At 43.5% G+C, this 22,443-nt stretch overlaps 1 protein-coding gene across 1 annotated transcript in view; it reads left to right on the top strand.

Annotated features, from left to right (window-relative positions):
• Window positions 1-22,443, top strand: part of grm8b (glutamate receptor, metabotropic 8b) — a 167,416-nt gene that overhangs the window by 28,841 nt on the left and 116,132 nt on the right. The window contains exon 3 of the mRNA XM_084365414.1: window positions 12,999-13,215. Within this exon, the coding sequence (XP_084221540.1) occupies window positions 12,999-13,215 (217 nt within the window). The remainder of the gene's footprint in view (window positions 1-12,998; window positions 13,216-22,443) is intronic.

The following is a 22,443-nucleotide window of genomic DNA, read 5'->3' as shown; positions in this document are numbered from 1 at the left end:
CCACGCATAATGATGACGATGACAGTTTCAGGGCTGCGACTATCTATTAATGTCTTGTAAATTAATCTGTCAATCATTTTCTCAATTTATCATTTGATTGATTGGCCTGTAAATGTAAGAAAACAGTGAAACATACCCATTATAATTTCCCACAGCTGAAGCTGATGTATTAAAACTTTGTGTTATTGGAAGATCAGTCCACATTAGAGCCAAATTTATAAAAAAGTTATGAAAAAGGTTTTTTTTAAGGATAATTTCCTGTCATTTACTGACCAACACATAGACCGATGCTGATATATCTGCTGTGAACTAATATCAGTTGATAGTCAGGTTGACCGATACTAAATTTTTTGGGGCTGATGCCAATACCGATTTATTGTGAGGCTGTTTCAAATAGAGGCCTGGTTGAGATAAACTATTCGAGACTGTACAAGGTATCAGTAAATTAGGTCAGCGTTGTAAAAAGTACCCAAAAGTCATCCGAACAGTGCTCGAATAAAACTCTTAAGGACTCTGATATAAAATCTATGTAAAGGTCTTATTGATTGAACATTTCTATGCAGACGAATCATGTTTTACAATTAAAAATGCAGCTATAGAGCTTGTAGAAAGGAAACGTAGCTAGCATTAGCAACGTTAGCTTGTGCAACAAACTGGCGACAATTTCAGAGGGCTGATGATTCAAACAACAACTAATAAATATAATGATAATAATAATATAATAATAATTATAACAAATAATAAATGAATAACACCCTTAAGTGTCAAACGTACAAATAGAAATAAATCCACATATCTCATGTATGTATGCACTGTAAACCATCGTGATGAGTTTTATTTGACTAGATTAGAGACTAGTAACTAAATATATCAATCTTGTGGAATAGAAAGTACAATATGTAGTGGAATAGAAGTATAAAGTATGGAAATACTCAAGTAAAGTACCCCAGATTGTGCATGATTACAGTTCTTGAGCAAATGTACTTAGTAAAACTCTGCCGCTGAATGAGGTTAACCATGCAGAACTGCTATAATGCTTCTTTAAATAGCAACAATTATCATGGGAGAGTTTTTCTAAACGGATTGCATTTCCCAAAAAGTCCAAATTAATAACTTATTTCCCCTTTTAGACGAGCCGAAGCAGCAGCAGCAGCAGCAGCAGCAGCAGCTCCAGATAATCATTCCTGCAGAGAAATGATCCGGCCTGACAGAGAGAGAGATTTCAATCAGCAGGATGGATAGATTTCAGGAGACAGAGAAAGAGAGAGAGAGCTCGCAGGCCGGCAGCTGCTTCTCATGGTCATAAATTAAAATTGTCAGGGTGACGCTAACGCTGGAGCTAATGAGTGGTAGGGATGAAGATAAATGTCTGGAGCATTCCCGTCTCATGTCAAGGTGAACTGATAGAAACACCAACAACATCTCATTTAGGCGACTCCGGGATCGTACGACGAGCCGGAGAGCTGCTGGAACGGTTCAGCTGTGTTTTCATGATGTTTTCACCTCAGTGCTGACAGCTGATCCTTTCATATGCTAATATGTTTGAGCCTCAGCATGTTTCCAATTAGGGTCTACTGAAGGTTTGGTGCATCCATCTTTGTCCAAATAAAAAATAAAAATCAGAAACCTGTGGCTTCGTACCTGCCGGCTCTGTGTCCCGGTCTGGAGGGGATTCGTCCGTCTGATAAACTGTCTCACTCTCTAAGACGTGAGACAGCTGGGAAGCTGCTCGCAGAGAGTCCACGCAGAGGCCGAAGCTAATTATTCTCTGCAGAAACTTCAGCCTTTGTTTCATCACTTCTAATCCTGTTTGCTGCTCCATGCTGACTCAGCTGGGCTGGAGGACGGATACTTCATCTTCCCCCCCATCCAGCCGATCAATCTGCTCAAACTGGGAATATAAATCAATCCCGAATAAGATGAAAGAGTGATCAGATCTTAATCGAGCTTCTCAGAATGATGTAATGATGTTGTTATGACATAATTAGACAGCCTGCGTCTCTGTCTCTCTCTCTCGCCACCAAAAGTAAGCCACGATGACACTCGTGCAGTCACCGTATAGACTTAAAGCTGTTGTAAGCGTTGTTTTAGCTAACTTCTTCAAGCGTTTTTCTTCACTTTCATCTGTAATAGGTATCTTTCCCTTCCACTAATATGAAAAGGGGTGACAGTGTTTTGCTATAACCTCAATTTAATCTGGTCTACGTTGACGATACAACCTTTTACTATCAATCAAAACGCATCATCATCGTTTCCTTATGTTTTGCATTCAGCCGCGTTTAGAAAACAGCTGCAAACACTGGGCTCTGTCCTGACCAGGAGGAGCCGATGTGCTCGTTGTAAAACAAGAAAACTTCACCGGACAAACCTGGAGACACTTTCATGTTGCAGGCAGCAACATAAAGGAAACAAACATACCCAACAACACCGGGCAGGAAGAAGAGAAGATGTCTCCTGTGGAAAGAAGTCCTGTTTCTGTTCGACAGACAGACAGTGACTGATGGACTTCACTGTTTTCACAACTTGGATTCATTTGATGAAAAAGCCTTCTTGATGCTTTTGATCTGATTCTTAAGCACGAAAGGAATATGAATTATTGAGAAACCGACACAAATTAGGACTTTATGATCGCTTCAAAGGATGAGAAGCTCCACTTTGCCATGCCAGCAAATCTGAATGAATTACTCTTCAGTTCTTCTGGGTTCTGTTAAAATGACTGATCGTACCATGCGTGGCAGGTCCATACTGACAAAACGTTCATATCGTTATGAGCTGTTCTGAACTAACGTTAGCCTAAACAGGTTGCCAGCAACCTGACGGGTCTTAATATCAGGTGGGTACGTGTTACTGGACAGAGTAACTGTAATTATATTACCGCAAATTGAAATTGAAATGTTCCTGCTTAAAGAACTGTGTGAAGATGTAACGCGTACACTGAAAGTATTGTTGTGTAGAAACCAATATTTAAGTACAACTCCAGTAAACACAGCTCGCAGGTCTGATCCACAGCAGTTAACAGTCTGTTGTCTGATCATCCGAGTCGTCTGAACGAGAGTGTTTTAGGCTTCACAGCAGCAAGTGGGTCAGTCAGTGTTTGAGGCCTGTGTGTGTTAAAGTGGGACAGCCCAAATAAATAATATGTAAAAAATATACTTACAATGCAGAAAAGGCTGCTGGAGCTTCTCTCTGCTGTCAGCTGCTGACAGAGAGAGGCTGTCTCTGTTATTCCCCGTCGACTCGACACGCTGCGAGGAAAAAAACTGACTACGAGAGCAAAACAGTCTCCACTTCAACCATTAAACGGGTCTGCTGTTTGATCCTGAAGTCAGACTGGAATTATTTCAATCACGACAAAGACTTTTTAAGATGGAAAAAGACTGGAAAGATAAAGACAAGAGAATAAATGACTACAGCTGCTCAGGTGTGGTCCTGGTGGGTACAGGTCAGGTTCAGTTTCAGGTGATCGAGGGGCGGATGCTTAAAATGGTACGATCCTACCTCGACTCAAAGTCTGAACAGGGGTTGTCATGTTCGGCAGTTTTCCGCTGCATGCTGAGGACGGAGAAAACAACATAAGGAAGAACAGCTGTGAAGATAAAACACTGATTAAGAAAGAAAACTCAGTAATTACAGATTTTTTTCTGGAGGCTGATTAGCAAACCAGTCTCACATTAAAACGTGTAATAGCCACGTCAGTCCTCCACACAAAATGTGGTTTCATGTCCCTTTACAACCCTTTTTAAACTCTAACCAAGGAACTCATATATATACAGAGAGAGAGATCTGACTATTTCATGTCAGTGGAGGATGGAGATGGCCGGTTTTGGTCGCCACAAAAAACGCCGGAAATGTCCGCAGGTCTCCTTTAAAAAACCACAACGAAAACAGATGGAAATGTCTCCACACGTCCTGAAAAACATCCAGTGTTGTGGCTCGAACTGCGGTTGGCCGTTTGGCAGCTGTTGGCTGTAATAACACCACCACCATCACCTCCACCTGCTGATGTGAAAGTCAACGAATAAGCAAATTATGTGAATCTCGTTAACTACACGTCAACCTTGGACGTATCTGTGGTTTACAGTTAACTGCTAACATTATATCCTGGTGACGAGGCTGCTGGTCCTTTTCTCATCTTTTAAAGAAAAATCTCTCACTTTATGTTTTGGTTGTTTTTCAGCACCTGTAGATGAAAAATCTTCAGAGAACTGAATTCTTCTTCCGTCCAAACAGACTGAAGGTGTGAACGCAGTGAGGGAAACCTACGAAACAGCTGTTCACAAAATAAAACACATTCTGTCTTCGGTTGGAGTTCAACCACTCCACTCTACAGCGTCTGAGGGCGAGAAACACCCACACACACGCTCCCGTATCTGACTGTATATCCATAATGCAGCAGCTCCTCTCCGCGCTCCACTGAGCTGATTTGCTGAACACGAGTGGAGAAAATGTTTCTGAACTGAAGGACCGTCCTTAAAGCTGAGCACTTTACATAATCCCCCCGGGGCGGAGATGAGATGAATGCTCGGCGTCTTCGGCAGGACGAGGACAGAATCTAAACGGAGAACCTGAATGTGAGACGTTCAGGGGACGGTTTGTTTGTTTGTTTGTTCGTGTCCTCAGCAGACGGGCTGGACCCTGACTGGACAGTTGAGACGAGGCAGCTTGTGGTGGCTCCAGTTCCTCCATGCTGACAGGAGGTGAAGGCCGGTGTCTGCCTGGTTTTGGAGGCCAAAAAGCCAGCTGGCTGTGACCGCAGAGTCAGCAGCAGGTCGCACACATCAGACGGTGTCCTCAGGCTCGGACAGGTCTGAGCCGGGCCTGGACGGAGCTCAGAGAGTCAGCAGGAGGGCAGTTCAGTCAATCGATTTCTGGCTGTTGGCTGGTTTTGCAGCTCACATGAATAATGCTGCAGTGAGGACGGGTTATTTTTAGGAGAAAAGAATACCAGAACATTTGTTCTGGTATTTATTTCAGACTTGGAGAACCAAGGAAAGGCCATGGAGAAAGTGTTTTAATCAGTTGGAGAGCAGAATACTGTTCAATATCTTTAAAAACCCACACAGTTTGTCCAAAGTGTCCAAAACTATTTTGAATTCCAGTGAAGATCTCAAAGATTCCTCATATTCAGAATCTGCCAGGGTAGATTTTGAAGAAATTCGTCTTAATTTATGCAGCAGACGTGTCGAATATCTTCATTGATGCTGATGTTTCAGATATGCGAGTCGGTGGAAATGTCATGATTCTGATTTACATTCTGACGAGCTGATGTTCTGCGCTGGTCTCCCAGACATCGAGTTGATATACTATGTTTGTTTTGTAAGTTACAGTCTGATGGAAAATGGCTGCCAGGATTATCGGTCTGTCTCAAAGTTTTTCTTGCGAAAGGAAACGCTTTGTTTATGCAACAAACATGGTCGTGTCAGAGGTTGAAGTGGACGGTTCGACGTTGGGACGCTTCAAGCCATGTTTGTGTGTCAAAACAGGAACATGAAGCTAAAACCAGAACTCTTTTCAACCCCACGGGTCGAGGCAGGCGGCCGCCCATCACTCAGTCCGGTTCTGCTCGAGGTTTCTTCCTGTTCAACGGCAGTTTTTTCTCACCTTGCTCATGGGGGAAATGTTGGCTCTCCTGCGCAATTTAGAAAGTGTCATGAGACGACTTTTGTTGTGAATTGGCGCTACTAGAGTTTTGATTAGTTATCGCCCAATAAATAATTAAATATTGATCGTTGTGAAACACTTTTTTTGGCGTCACCCTGCAGCCGCCTCTTCACATCCTGCATAAAGTTGTCTTTTAAACTTTGTACAGTCGTGACGAGTATTAAGAAACAGCTCGCTGTGGGCGACACTACGATGTTATTTTGGACGGAAATGAAACCACCCATCGCTGACATATACAGTAATGCGTATGCGACCAGGTGCATTCCCCCTGGGGATCAATAAAGCATTTCTGATTCTGATTCTCACCTGGTGAACATCCAGCCAAAACACAAAAACGCTGCTACAGATAGCGGGAGGAGTGGGGAGGGAAGTAGCAGCGGATTACTGCTGCGTTACGGGATGCAACCGAAGGACGTTTTACTGTTCATTGCCATCGTTTCACTCATTCTCGTCTGGTCACCGTATCTTTTCCTAACCTTGACCAAGTGTTTTTTGTGCCTTAAACTTAACGGACCATAAGCACAGCAGTGTTGCAACATAAAAAAATAAATCCACAAAATAAAATCTGAAATCACCAGGTCTTCAACCTTTGGTCTGGTTCACATAAAAGTAAGAAAAAAACCTCTGAACAAGCTTCAGTCTGAAGCGTCAAACTAGAGTTAAACTATTTAAAACAATGAATCAGTTTAAACTCGGCCTTGGTTTCTCACAGTTTTAACTCAGTGTACACTGGTTGTCTCTCCAGTGTGTGAACTCTATGATCTGCAGACACTTTATTGTGTTTCTGTGTCGTTCAGAGACGCCTGCAGTCTCTCCGTTCAAAGAGTCGCTCCAAGAAAAATCAAAAAACCAACAGAAGTTTATTTCCCTCCTCTGATGCTGACGGAGGATCTGTTTCTGTTCCAGCTTCTTTTCTAATCGCACGCTGAACTGCAGTTCACCTTCTTTCCTCCGCCGAGCTTCAAAAGACTGAACGCCACCAGAGACGCGTGACCCCGGCTGATGTCAGGCTCGTTACACAGGAGTGTGTTTTCACTTTCTGTTGGGTTTCCCATCAGACGCCTCTCAGGAGCCGATTTCATTTAAAGGGCTTCACACACGCTCCTTTGTTTCCTAAGCTGTTGAATGAAGGTTGTGTCAACCAATCGGGAGAGTTTCCAGTGTCAGATTGAGACAATGTGAATGGTTTGTGTGAAAAGTTGACTCTTAAAAAACTCTTGACTCTTAAAAATATCCATGAATTTCATATCTTAGTGTTTGGTTTGTCCCTCTTTTGCTGTCATGACAGTCCAAAGTCTTATTTACCACATTTAATTTAAAACCAAACGTTTATGTTCAAACTTTACGTCTGTTTCTATCTCCCCCCTGTCACAACTCTGCGCTGCTCGGTTAGGGTTAGAAAAACATCATCATTTCGCTTAAATTAACCTGTTTTGGTCGCCACAGAAAGGGATGGAAGTTGTGATGGCAGGTGTATGAACTGCTGTAATATCCACCCGCTCCACATCCTGATGTGAAAATCAGCGAATAAGCACATAATGTGAACGTGATATGTCACGTTTGCTGCAGATGTCGACCTTGGACTGTATCTGTGCTACTCTATCCTGGCGAGTGGGCTGTGATCAGAGTTCCTGTGGCGAGAACATGGACGCTCTTTGGCATCGAGCGCAAGGTCGGAGCAGAAACATCACTCAGAAGGGCGTCTTTTATTTAACTACGATGACCTCCATCATCCTGGTGCCTCATAACGGGTTCAGAAACCCCTGAAGCTCTCCTGAATGTTAATGTTGGTAAAATAATGTCGTCCTGCTCTTAAAAGGCAGAGCTAAATATGAGTCACTGCAGGTCAGGACTGGTTTCTGACTCTGAGACGACTTGATAAATACAAACCATGTCCTGTCGGCTGACCCTGGGTCAAACTGTCAGTTTTACATGGTGCATTTTATGAAATAATTTTACTCGGAGGTGACAGCATGCAGAATAAACTCCTCTTAGAGAATTATTGGGGAATTAGAGGAGCCAGAGAGCGTAAAACAGCACGTCTTCCTTATCTGAGGTGGTTAAATGTTTATTTAAAGAAGAAAGTTCTGAGTTTTGTCCTTTGCATTAGAGGCTATTCGGCGCTGCAGTGAGTCACTCTGACTTCTCCCTGAATTCAATTTGATCCCAGCGAGAGAGAAACATTAAGAGAAACAGAGCAGTGACAGCAGGAGTCATGTAGGATTTTACCTCGAGGGCGAAGCTGTTTATTTGTCCGGGAAAGAGACGGATGACAGTAAATAGAGCTTAACTTTAAATAAAACAATCAGAGCGCAGAGTGAACCATGATGGACGTGCGCTGTCACCTCAGATGGATTTCCTCTTTCATCGTGCAGTCGGGCAGAAAGCTTGAGGCTGTCGCGGGATGACGAGCATCAATCACTGTCACGGGGAAACACCCTGAGACGGCAGAAAAACGGCAAACCTGCTCCGAGGTGAAGAGGTGTGAACATGTCCACTCACAGGAACCTCTCCTCGGCGTGAGGCCAGGTCTGATGCGGCTCGCCGGGTCTCAAAGTAAAGGTCTGGTGTCGGGGGGGTAATGAACGCTGTCAGGACACCATCTATCAGCGCAGTGCTCGCCCGCCGGGAGGTGACAAGTCCATCAGCAGCCGCTGTTGCTTCACGGCGGGTCCAGGTCCAGATCGCTTCAGCTGTTTTTATCCCACTGAGACCTTCAGCCTCTTCAGTCTCCTCCACACTGCAGACACGTCTCCAGCTTTACACGTCATTTGTCCATAATGAAGCTTAAAAGTCAGTCTCAATGTAAACAAGTGGAGTGCATCAGTATTATATCAAACAATTCAACATAAGTCAACTTGGTTAAGAATTTCCTATAAAATCTGAATCCTCTAAAAGTCTGTTTCTGTTGCACTTTGTCATATTTTGTGATTTTTTCCACCTCAGCCAAATGTAAAAACTTTTATTGTGATATTTTAAATTTGCATTGTTTATTAGTTGGTGCATAAAACCTGGTTGATGCACAAACTTCCTAAATGACAGAATACAACTGTGATGTCATATTTCTGACACTGACCTGCTTTGTGTTTCGTTACTGTTGTCAGCTTGAAGTGTTGTGGTGCTCGAGATGAGTACCTAACCCCAACCCTTTACAAGGTCTCACTCTCATCTCGGTATCGACCGCAGTTTACTTACTCGATCTTGTCTCGGACAAAGAGGACTCTGGATTTTAATGATGGTTTCTATGGGAAGACGAGAGTCACCCAGTAAACCTGACGCTTCTGTTAGGTTGGTCTAAAAAGTAGTGTTGAGGTTGTGATAAATTTCCCACACATATAATTCACCTCTCGATGATTTCTGATCATTTTATGAAGACATTTCTCGTGGTTCACTCATACATACACACAAATATGGCAAAGAGGTGAATAAAGAGGTGTTTATTTGTCTTAATGTGCATCTTTCAGATCAGTTGAAGGACCGAGTCTCAATACACACTCGGTTTAGGTGTTCTCGACTGTTATTTTGTTTGTTTTTTCACAAAAGAGGTTGATGCTTTCTGTGTGTTTGCAGGCGCTGGATAACCTGCTTTGTTCTCGTTTTACCAAACCAGAATTTAAACTAAAGTTAGTGAGTTTTATGTTTTCAGCCTCAATGAGGTAAAAACCAAATCATTAAAACGATTTTAAAACAGACAAGTGAGTTTTCTCAAAATGGCCTCAGAGCTAAAGATAAGAGTCTGCAGCTTCAGGTCCGCTCAGACGTTTTGAGTTTCTGTCTTTATTTCTTACAGTAAACGCAGGCGTCGTGAAAGCAAAAGCCCCACGCTGAAGACCCACAGCGATGTTTTTCGAGCCGCTGATTGCACCATTGTGAGGATGGAGATGTGAGTGTGCTGCGAGCTGATCGGCAGGGTGTCCAATTAGGCTGCTAATTAAAATTGCAGTCCTCCAGTCGAGGCAGGGATTCCTTCAGAAGCCACCAGCAGGGCACACGTTTGATTTCTGCCTGAGAATCTCTCTGCAATTTATTTAATAACACATTTGTAACTCGGTGCGACGATAGTTTCACGATCATTACTGCTGTAATATGATGTCAGTTTTCTTACCCACAAAGCTCGAATCATTATGTTGTTTTGTACGCCGTGATTATTCGATGAGACGCACCTCAGGGCAGGCATCTCATTGGTCGCCTTGATTCGGAGTGTGAGTAGACCCGAGGTCAGACTGCATTAATCACATGAACATGTGCATGTTCGCTCCACATGCTCGTATCACAGGATGGTTGTATCTGTAGTGAGTAAAACAAACACTGTGATGTTCTTCAGGAAGAGGTCAGCAGTAACATTTCATTTACATTAACTGGGATAAATCACTGAGGAACAGCGGCGCGGTTCCTTGTAAGACGGGAGGCGTGATGATAATAAGAGGAGCTGATGTGTTTTAATGGAGCAGCAGCTGACTGAGCATCAAAAACTGATGCTGCTGTTTATTCAGCCCACAATGCATCATTAATGCTAATGGAGGCTTTTGTTTCCATGCAGCTGCAGTTATTTCACACTTTTCTTTACGAACGTGTGTGTCCACCGTGATTTCTGATCCCAGCCTTCACCGTGGTCACACAGGAGCAGCGTCTGACTGCTCGGTGCTTCCCTACTGTTTAATTATTACAGATATTATTTCAATCATTACAACAGTCCCATGAGCTGATTATTCCACCCCGGCTTTGTGTAGCTTTAATCCGTCTACGAATAAGATGTCTGACTTTATTTTCTGCCACATCTGTTTGAAAACAAACAAACAAACAAACAAAGCAGGACCATAAAGGTGCAGGCTGAAGCTTATTACACCTACCCCTCTAACATTAATTATATTTTGTCAGCTGCAGAATAAACACATTTTTAAATACAAAAAACACCAAACTCATTTTACTGTACACTCTGGTGTTCATACTTCTGTTTTAAATGTGTTAATCATCTTGTGTTTAAATCATTTTTTAAATCTATTGTGTCGATTACACTCTAAATCATTTACTCCGTATACTGAGACACATCTTTGTTTTACATTAGTTCATATTGACATCTTCTTATTTGGAACAACCTCTGGACACAGTCTGGCAACATGCTGTCGTATACTTTGTGCATCAGTGACGCTATTTTGAGATCTACATCTTCACTGAATTCGAGTGCATGAATGTGTGTGAATTCAATTTAAAGTAAGCGCCGTATCAGAAATAATCTCTGTGCACACAACGCACCGAAAAACACATCATATCTCGTGGCCGTTCACAGACACTGGGCACTTGGTGTCGTTGTAAACAGGAAGCAGATTTTATTCTCTGGTTGGTAGTTTATCTACAGAGGAGACGATGAATGAGGCAGTGAAGTATGACAGAATCTTCTTGGATAACTTGTCAGCAAAACATTGTAAGCAGCTGGTTTCATCTCTTTTCCATCATTGTATAACCAATGTCCGTTTGAGTCTTTCTAAATATAACTTTAAAGGACGCAGCATCTAGTATCCAGGATCCACAAACATTGATAAACGTGTGCGTCTGCGTCACCCTCAAGTTTCTGAGTATCTTCATCCTGGAAGGAGGTTTCTAAACTGTCAGTGACTTAAAACGCTGTCTACATGTGAACGAAAGGCCTGAACTTATAGAAGAAGCTTTGTTTTAAAGAAAATATTTAGCATTAATTAATATCTTGATTTGTGTTTAATGTAGACATTTTGAATCTTCTCTTGAATGGGTGATGTGTCTCAGAATCCAGTGATAGAGATTTTATTTCATCACGTTTAAAGGAAGGTAAGAAAGAAAGAAATTCTTAAAATGTTTTAAATAGTGTCCAAAAGTCGTTGTGTGTTTTTCAGACTTGATTGAAATCTTGGATACAGTTATTTCCCCTCAGAGACGCTCATCTCAACAAAAATGAGACGATTAGTCCTCAGAGTGAGGAGGAGTTTCTTACCAACTGCTCTTTCAAACATGAATATAGTCGATCCAAACATTAACTAAGTGCTCATTATTGAAATCACGAGGACAAATATTGTGTTTGTACCTGAACCAAACCAGAAAACACGTTTGTTTTTCATCCTGTAGATGAAAAATCAGATCAGAAAACACTTGTTCTGTGCGTTGTTCTGAAGGGCATCTACAAACAACATGTTTTGTCAGTTAATTCGAGGACTCATGTCGAGTAGAAGACGTGAATGTCTAAAGTAATCAGTCATCAGATTAACAGTGAAACATTCATTCAAGTCTCTAAAACGTAAGAAACTCAGTGGAGCATCAGAACCTCGGTGCTGTTCTTTGTGTTCAGTCCTGGAAGAAATAAACTTCAGCTCCCGTCTGATGGTTCAACCTGCAGCCCTCTGATAGCGTCAGCCCTCAGACAGATTTGTATTTACAGTACAGGCCTTTAATTTGCCGCCTGTCGCCGAGCGGGTCGGGCTGACTGACATTTGTATTGCTGTCAGGCCCTCGGCTGTCCGTCTTCTCCCCTCGTCCGCTGTGAATCCTGATGAGGCGTCCGGCGGTGCTCGGTCCAAACATGCCGGCCTCTGACTGAAGTGAAATCAATCAGCCCTTCAATCCTTCTCTAAAGGACCATTATCCAGCCCCGACGGGCCTGTCGGCGTGTCCGCTGCAGGATCTATGACCCGGCCCGCCTCTCTAATTCACACAGCAGAGCTCGCTAACTCAACTCTGACAGGGGGCTGAACAACAGGAAGGAGCGAGGAAGGTCAGGATTTAAGGTCCAAGCTCGATCTGTTTAAATCTCAACAGATATACTGCAGCGTGTCCGGGAGTGACACTGAACAACTTTTAAACATCTCACTGGATGCACTTCAACAAACCAGCTGCTGTGAATGTTTAACACCCTCCTGCCTTCAGTTAGTGTCTGTGTGAAAAACTTCAGGCTTTCAAAATGAAACAAAAAAGTTATTTTCCAATCTTAAAACGTTGTGTTTTTTCTTCTTACGGCTGATATGAAGCGTTCTTCCTTATTTAATCTCTAGAAATGACTTTTATTTACAACAGGAAACGTGTTTTAAAAGAACTGACCACATTTTTAATCAACACAATCAGGAAATGTTTGATGAAATGATCCTGCTAAATGTTCAGTGACACAGTATTGAACTTGTTTATCTGATCGTGGCGACCACATCACGGTGATCGTCTAGTCATGTGATTAAAGTATGTTCCCGTTGTGTCAGTTTGACTTTGGAGGAATCAGGTTTGAACTTTGCATCGTTCTGACTCAGTGTCATCAACATGTCTTCAGGTGCGTACAGTATGTCCGCTGCTGTCTGACAGTTAACCCCTCCGTGTCTCCACAGATCCCTCAGATCAGCTACGCCTCGACGGCTCCGGAGCTCAGCGACAACACGCGCTACGACTTCTTCTCCCGCGTGGTTCCTCCGGACTCCTACCAGGCTCAGGCCATGCTGGACATCGTCACCGCGATGGGCTGGAACTACGTCTCCACGCTCGCCTCCGAGGGCAACTACGGAGAGAGCGGCGTCGAGGCCTTCGTCCAGATCTCGAGAGAGTCAGGTAGGAGAGCTCGAGAGCTGGATGTCTGCTTCCAAAACTTTGTGATGAGATGTTGAGAGGCTGTTTTACTATGACGATCAGATTAAACCCGGCAAGTGTCTCCTCCTGAGATAATAACTCTGCAGAGTGCTGCAGGACGAACAGCCTCTGTGGTTTCTGTGCTGCCGGTTGTGAAGCGCTCGCTCTACATCCTGCTCGCTGTGCGTTGATGAGAGGTCGTGTAATTGACTCTTGATGTAATTACAGCAGAAGTCGAAGATGTTTTCTCCTCGGCTGGTCACCGTGAGGTAATCAGACCCGGCTCTCCCTGATTGAAATGTTATCGCAGCGAGAAGAGCTCGGACTTTAATTAGATCGTACGAGACGTGTTGAACATCATGAGGGTTGCATGTATGCTGGAGAACAGTGGTGTGTGTGTGTGTGTGTGTGTGTGTCAGTAGAGCTCTGGGTTAGAAGCTGTTTTTCTTCTCTCACTTGTATGACGAGGCATTAAGTGATGATCAGAAGATAGAAACAATCAAACTTTAAACACATCTAAACACATTTCAGCTGGGAGGAGCTTGCTGTATTTGGGCTTTGTACACATTATCTTTTTTATCAGTTGTGGCTTTTGTCGTAGACGTGTCTCCTGCGACTCTTAACGGCAACTAAGAAGCCAGAAGGCGTTGTGCAGCCAGACACTCTCGCCGGGATTCGAACTTGGTGCTTTCATCAGATGTGATGGACTGCAGGACGTGTAATCTTTATGATTAGGAGTGGGCGATATGATCAAACATTTATTTTACGGTATTTGTGTCAGTGTCTCTTGACCATCACTCCAGCGTCGCTCTACAATAGACACTAGCCACATTAGCCGTGAGGCATGCTAACGCTAACTTCCTGACTTACCTTGCAAAATACACAGTCACCTAACAGGCTGGACACACTGGATGCCTGTGTACTGCGTGGCGGCTCCTGCCTGTCCTATTTACACGGAGTTTGTCTTTGATAATAACAAATAAATATGATGACGTGATTTTCCTTTACCCCGCTGAAAGAGCGAGAAAGCACAAGAGGGGAAAGAGATGGAGGGAGGGAGAGAAAGTGAAAGTGAAAGTAAGAAACTGCCCGTCACCTGTTGTGTGTATTTTCTTCATGTCTGTGACATATTCATACATTAACAGACATTAAAACCGTAGTGAGACGCTGCTATAATGTGGATATGACAGTCTACAGGTCGTTTTCAGGTCTATTTTTGCTGAGAAACACACGTGTGTTGTGGTAGAAATAGGCGAGACTCTCTAGATCAGCATATGGCCAGTCTAACCTGTTAACATGGACGTAAGTGCCTCGAAGTATGAACGCAGTAACGATCCATCCCTGAGCTTGAGTTTTAAAGTGCATCCTGCTTTTTATGTTGCCGACCCTCACACGCAGTCCGAAGTAAAATGTTTAGCGCACACATAGCCTCTTGTTAGAGTAGATAGAGTTGTTGTGAGGACCTTTCCATCACAAAAAGAGTTAAAGTGATAGTTTGGGTCTTCTGATGTGGGTTTGTATGAGGCACTTATCCCTGGTGAGAGTGTTACCTGCAGTAGATGACCGGCAGCTCTCTGCTCGTTGTGCTGCTGAAACTTTAACAGCAGCAAGACGTATTTTAGCCACCTGAAATAACTCCCACCTAAAAAAGTATGTATCTGTGTAAGTGTACGCTATGTTTTGAACATTTGTTGGCACTACATTCTGCTTCTGTGTAGGAATACTGACGTTGTACGTTTGAGGGAATGTAGCGCCAAAGTAAAAGGCTGTTTGAGGCTTATTTTAGGCGGCTGAAATACCAGAGCAGTACAACGCTCTGCCTCCCTGTCCATGCTACATGCTGCTGGGTGAAAGCTGACGGTCATCTACTGCAGGTAATACACCAACTGGCGATAAGTACCTCATACAACCTCACATCAAAAGACCTGAACTTTCCCTTTAATCCACAGGGTCTTAGCTTCCTTGTACGGTGGGAGTAGATGAAAATGTTTGTGTCGGTTCTTGCAGATAAAAAAAAAAATCCAGTATGGGTCGAGCTCTCATGTCAACACAGTTCTGTTTGTGTATCAGGATGTATCCGTGTATTGATTATATACTGTGTATCTGAGCTCTAACGAGCATCGTCTTGCAGCTCATGTTTCCTCTTCCACACTCACAAACACACCAGCTTCTCCACCACGACTTCACCTTCACAGTATTAAAAAAAAACACAAACACAACAACACGGGTAATAAAATGAGATGTTTCCTCTCGTGGCGGCCCCGCTCCCTCGCTCCCTCCGTCACCGTGAGCTGCTGTAATACCTACATATTTACCTGTGCCTGCAAAACACTGCTGTAATCTGTGTGTAAATGGCAGCAGCAGCAGTAATCATGAAGAATGGCTGCAATCGAGGCGTTTAAAGGCTTCAGATTAATAACGAGACGCTGTGCACAGAGCATCTGTGGCTCCTCTGTGGGATCAATGGGCTTTCATCTCCGCTGCCGCTGCTGCTGTCTCTGCGCACACACACACACACACACACACACACACACACTGCTGCACAAGGGAATGGCTTCATTAGCAGCCCCGAATATGTATTTATATCAACAGGAGAGAGGTCTGATGGTATGAAGCTGCTCTCAGGAACCGCAGACTGCACAGTCACCATGATCACAGGAAGTATTGATTAGAGCTGATAGCTGATTAGCTTCTAATGAGCAGATTTTAGAGAAGCACGACGTCACTGAATATGCAGTCGTCTTGATCAAATTAACTTACACGTTATCTCAACACGGCATAAAACGACTCATTAGGACGACTTTTTAAAGAAAAGTCTGTGTTTAATCTCCTGGTGTGAAACAGCCTCACTGTGAATCTGTAATAATTAGCCTGTTGGCAGGTGTCGGGGCGTACTCCTTTAACTTTAGTGCCTCCGGATCGAGTTGTGTGAGGTCGGCGCCGGCTGTGTGTGAAGTTTAAAATATTAAAATAATCTGGAGTTAGAAAGAAGTGAGCTCGCCAGACCTCTGTTGCAGCTCCTTACCTAGCCTACACTAGCATAACACACACATTTCTCCAACCAGACTGTCGGCAGTCAAGATGCATCAGGCGCCAGACTGTGAAGAAGAAGAATACATGATTTAAAGAGCATCTCTGGTTCTGCTTGCATGGATTTTGATCAGCGGCGTACTCCTTTGAGGACTACACGGCTCTGTTGAGTGTCAGTCTGCAGAAACAGGTCTGATTGTAAAATTCACAAAATTTCTGCTCATCCTTCTGGACGTATCGGACCGGTTGCGCCTCCAAGGTCTAATTTGTAAGTAAGTGTGGAGCCGGGAACATTTTTAACATCCTACTCTTGAATTGAGGATTTATTTCCACCACAGCAGAGGTGATAATGGAAAACACAAACCAAGACTGTGTTGGAGAGTTTTGTTTTAGTTTATGCCGAGTTTGAATGAAGTGTGTTTCACGATGAGTTAAGGAGGGAAACGGTTGAATTTGTCTGATTTAATTTTGTTAATTTATGACACTAAAAGCTTCAAGATCTGCCAGCTGAAACTACTATCAAGTAATATTATGCGGCAGGACGGGCCGGGGCTAACAGCTTAGCATGCCAACTTCAGTAGACATCTCTGCAACACAGTACATAGACGTCTTTGATAATACTAAACAAAAAACTCTGACCATATCTTACAAATTGCTCCTTTAGGGGTTAAAGCAGATGTGCATGTAGCAGCTGTAGGAGGCTCCGGTTGCTCCAGAGTTTCCACCAACGTTCAGCTCGGGCTGCTTGTGTTTTCTGCCACACGCGCCTGAAACTGGTTTCTCTTGCTGCAGATTGCTGAAAGTGAAGAAAACGTGCAGCAACATGACGAAAAAAGCTCAGTTATTTTCTCATTTTTCACTAACGTACATCAAACAGAGATCTGCAAACCTTCTGTTCGCTTCAACCCTCTCTCTCTATCACACTGAACGACAGACTGTTAACATGGTTGCTATGGGGATAACAATTAAAACACAATATGGTCGGATAGTACAAATCTTAAGTACTTGTGCTTTCCTTTTTTAGACTCCTCCTCTCCGCCACATCTCAAAAGAGAACATGTACTTTTTACTCCACTACATTTATCTGACAGCTTTAGTTACTTTACATTTTCGTACCCTTCCTGTCCAGTGAAAAACCAAGAGGAAGTAGAGAAGGAAAGGAGGAGGTGAAGGAGGAAACGAGGAAGTAAAAGATGGAAGAATGAGATCAAAATAAATAAAAAGGAGGAGGTAGGAAAGAAGGACGCATGATGAGAGGAAGGAGAGAGTAAGGAGTAAGAGAAGAAGTGGAGGAGAGACTACACCTCTGCGGTATCCCCCAGCGTCCTCTGATGATGTCACCTGTGTAAGTGTGATGATCCAGCTGCTGAGACGCGAACAGATGTTGCTGATGTTTGTCACCTGAGGCCCGCAGAGACGTGCACTGATGGCTGCGACATCAGACGGGATCACTGCCTCCATGACAACAGCTGCAGATCTGCCCGCTGCGTGCCGAGCGGCTCGGGGACAGATGGATAGAAAAACACTGTAACCGCCCCTCCGAGTCGCACTCGGCAGCAGGTTAAGGTGTGTGTTAACCTGCAGGGGCGGAGCTCTGAGACAGCTGACGCGTGGGCCGAGCCTCTTCGCCACCTCAGACTGTGAGGTCCCGTGGGCTGCTGGGAGGTCGTTTCACCTCGATTTTCCACGTGACTGTAAGACGACTGCAGGGCGTCAATAAGATACATGTTAAAACCACAAAAAGAAGTCATTTGGAAATATGGCACAATATAATCAAAATAATATTATAGAAAAGTACGACATGGTGTTGAATTTAAGTTATAACATGTTCGCTGACTTCTTTCCTCATTCTCTGATGTATCATCTGATGTTTTTCTGGAAACTTCTGGGACACGTTCAACAAAATGTATAACTCGAGAGCCAGACAGCCACTGCACATCTTCATTTTAAAGGTGCAATATGTTCAATCTTTTTACTTTAAAACACAAGAAAAACTAACATTATCAACAGAATGTGAAGAAACACTCGTGTTCACATCTGCGTGCTGTGTTGCAGAGATATCAACTGAAGCTAGCATGCTAACTAGCTAGCCCCGGCGGTCCACGGCTCCTGTGTTAACACCGACGCTCCCGAGTTAGCTAACACGGCTAACTGAGCAGCTAACAGTCAGGGGTCACTCTGGTTGTATGCTGTCAGCTATCTGTTTAGAGTATGCATTCAACAGGTGGCCATTTTTACATATTGCACCTTTAATGCAGAAGCGTTACATATCATATCTTAAAGGATAGAAGATGTTTTATGTCTTGAATTACATGAAGCCTCTGAGACAAATGTAATTTTTGGCTCCATGAAATGCCAACACACGTCATTTTTAGACATTTTAATGCAGAAATTTTCCGTATTATTAACACTTGAACATGTTTATTGGACAAAATCTGAAGCTTATCCACAAAACAAAACTGCATTAAAGCCGAGAAACTCAGTAATCGTTCGTCATGATTATTATCTGATCTTATTTGTTTCCGTCTTAATACAGACATCGTTAAATCCTCCAGCATCCTGATTCCTTCCATCGGGGCATCATTTTGTTCCCGCTCACCTCTTCTCATCCTCCAGGTGACAATCAGCTGCTGTGGAGCGTCGACCCGGTTCATAATCAATCGTTGACACGTGGTCCAGAGCTCTGCGGCGGCTCGTTTCCTGCAGAAAAAAAAAAAAAACGTCTCGGAGCTGCAGTTGGGTTTTTCCTCGTGGTTTGTTTCTGTAATGAGCCCAGGTGGGTTGACTCGTAGGTGGCTCGTTCCACCAGGCTGAGCCGTGCTGAGCCGCTCTGTGCCGAGCCAGCTGGCAGATGACAGCAGAGTTTCCCAGAGAGCAGAGTCAGTGACCTCATTGGCAGCGAGAAGCTGGCACTGATTAAAGGAGCATTTACATAATATCACTGCAAAAAGACCCGACTCTTTTTCCTCCCTGGAACTTCCTCCTCTGAACCCCCCCCGATCCCACTCCAGCAGCATTATGTAGGAAATATCAAAATGTCTTTAAATAATCATTTCCTCGGCTGGATAATCCTATCAACCGTAGATTAAATATCCATTCTGTCCGTTTGCCTTTGAAGTCTTTGAATCCTCTCTGCCGTCAGCTGCAGGGTTTTCCTCCGAGGCCTGAACTCCAGGAGGCAGCGACCTCCTGCCGGCTCGGGCTGAGTCACCGCAGCCACCTCAAACACTGATGCCGACGCTTTCAGCTGCTCTGTGTTGGGTTTGTTATAACGAACACAGGCAGGAAACAGAGAAAGATGATCACACAGCTCCATCACTGCATAACACTTTACATCTTGACCTCTCATTAGTTTCCAGAGATGAGCTTTTTAATTTCAGAGCCCATGTGACTCGTGTTCGGTCCCATCAGGGTCACCAGTCCTGTGTTTCCCTGTCAGAACGGGCCAAGCAGAGCCACAGGTACAAATGTCAGGGTTATCCAAAGATGTTGAGACGTTTCACTCAAAACCGAAAATGTGAACCTCGTGGAGGCGCTAGAGGGAAAGTCAAAGGATCACCAAAGTCATTTCATCCCCTGGGAGCATGATCTCTGTACAAAACTACTTATGATGTGCAGTTTTTGGGGTCGATACTGACATCAGGGAGTAAAAAAATCCTGATATATGGATATATCAGCCGACACACGCATATTTGCAGTGATCCCTCAATTATATGGTGATCAAACACTTGTGACATATAATGGAGGCAGGATATTTTACAGATTAACAATAAACTTGACAAACATGCACCGAAACTCTGGAAACGACCGGTACGGCTTTTTTCAGGGTTGAAAGATGATACATTTAGTTACTAGTTACTTTGCAGATCCAGATTACTCAGTGTGTTTATAGGCTATAAATGTGTGACGTGTTACCGATCAGATACTGCGGTGTTGTGGGCGGGACGTCGTGCGAGAGGATGTCGCATCAGAGCCAAAGTAGCACATTTTAACTTAGTTTATTTTATCAGCAATCTGATAGAAAAAACACTGATACTGATAATTTATAAGAAAAATGCTGAATATCATAAAGATTATTGGACTACCCCGAACTGAAAAGTAAACTTAACTGGAAATGTGATCATTCTAAATCATGTCTTTCTGCATAACGTTCAGTAAAAACAAAATGTTTTCACATCTGCTGATATCAGACGACATATTCTTGGTATATATATTCATAGTATATCGGCTTCATGGACTATGAACTGGTGCCAGAATTGGTTCCTGGTTAGCATGTGGCTAGCTAACGTAGCTAACAGTTATCAGGGATCAAACATGTTAAAAATAGTACGTACAAGAACAGGATTGAAATGATTCACAATAATAATAGAAAAAAATTGAAATGAGACTGAGATAATAAGTATGAAAGCACCTGTACAGGTTTGCTCACCTACAGCTTGGACAAACTGTGTTCCAGCCTTGAGGGGGAGGTGAGGAAACACGGCCTTCTGGGTAATCCTGTGAAATGAGAAATACTCTTTCCAGACTCTCTCGACTCTCTAACTCACTTCACAACTTTTTGTGGCAGCACATATAATCAGCAGCATGCGCAGATGGATCCAGAGGTGTTTGGGGTGTAACACTCAAGAAGTTAATTCTCTTCATCTGAGGAAATTTTTGTTTTCACCTTTTCACTTTGTAAAGTCTGGAAACATCATGAGGAGAACAGCAGGAACCACGCTGGAGGAAAAAATGGCTTCGGGATACGTTCAGGGACCCGCTGTCAGCTGGGAAAACTGCTCTCACTGATGTCTATGAAAGTCTCACACTGTGCAGACTCAACACGCAGGTTTCTCTTCTGAATCAGGAGGTAGAGAAAGTCAGCGAAGTGAAGAAACTGTTGGAAAGAAGCAGGATGACACAGGAAGAGAGAGAGAGAGAGAGAGGGAGAACCTGTTGGACTGTTATTATTATTAATTATCGTCATTATTTGGGTTATTGTTCCTGAGATGCCGACAGATCTGCAGTCGCTCTGCTGGACCAGAAATCATTTGGAGGCCTTCGTGGCGTCGGGGTCATGACTTATTTGAACTCATGTCAGACGGTTACGTCGCTCTGCTGCCTCCGAATCTCATATTCTGCTCTGCAGCTGTTGATTTCATCTTCAACACCTGCGAGTAGGTGTCGGTTTGAAAAGCTGCAGTGGCGTCTTGTCGGCTGTTTCCGAGCCGGCTTTAGTTTGTTTGTCTCTTGAGCGTCTTGAGGCTGAGGGCTTCATGACGAGCAGAGCTGCTTATGGCTGGAGGAGATTTTCTGAGGAGTTCAGAAGTTTAAGACCTGGAAACATGAGAACCGCAGAACAATGAAGGAATTACATCGATTACGTCATTGGTTATACAACCTTCAACAAGAGGCGTAATTCACGGGCGAATTTAAGGGACGAAGCAAGATTGTGAGTCTGTTCTCACAGGACGACTAAACAAAACCAGTAAACTACAAAGTTTCCCGGAAAACAGGCCGATGTCCTCTGTATTTTTAATCTGAGAGAAATGAATGAAGGCTTTACTATTTGAGACTTTTTATATTTCAGTTTTATTGGGAACAAAATGGAGTTGTGTAGCTTTTGCACAGTAAAAGCAGTTTTTAATATTCAGTTTTAAGCCTCTGGAGTCTGTACGTCGGTGAAAACGCTGAACATGTTTCATTAATGGCAGCATAACTTCATTTAAATACCATGTTGAGACGCGCTGAGAAAACCAGAACAAGTGCTGAAGTGCAGCTTCACACTGTATCTCATTTGTGTCTGTAGACTTTCACAGTGAAAACTGTGAGTTATTAATATTTTCAGTCAACGTCAGCAGCACAGAAACGAGTGAGAATAAAATCACAAATATTTTGAGTGATTATCACTGAAGTTAACTTGTGCTGAACGGAGCCAGGTGAGGTGGATCTGATCAGGAAGCCTCCTCAGCCACTTTCCTTTGGATGATTTTCTGGGCCTGTCCGATGAGTAGGAGACCTTGGGCTGGACCCAGAAAACACTGGAGGGATAATTAATTGCATCTCACTACGTAACGCCTCGGGATCCCCCAGGAGGAGCTGCAAAGTGTTGCAGAGGGACGTCTGGACTTACAATGACCCTGCCCTGGATAGTTAGTGGAAAATTGATACCTTTTCTACAGGTATTTTTCTTGTATTTTC

Source organism: Pagrus pagrus (assembly GCF_965226575.1).
Source record: "Pagrus pagrus genome assembly, chromosome: 10".
Taxonomy (NCBI): domain Eukaryota; kingdom Metazoa; phylum Chordata; class Actinopteri; order Spariformes; family Sparidae; genus Pagrus; species Pagrus pagrus.
The sequence above is the reverse complement of the archived record's forward strand: the minus strand, read 5'-3'. Positions and strand labels throughout refer to the sequence as shown.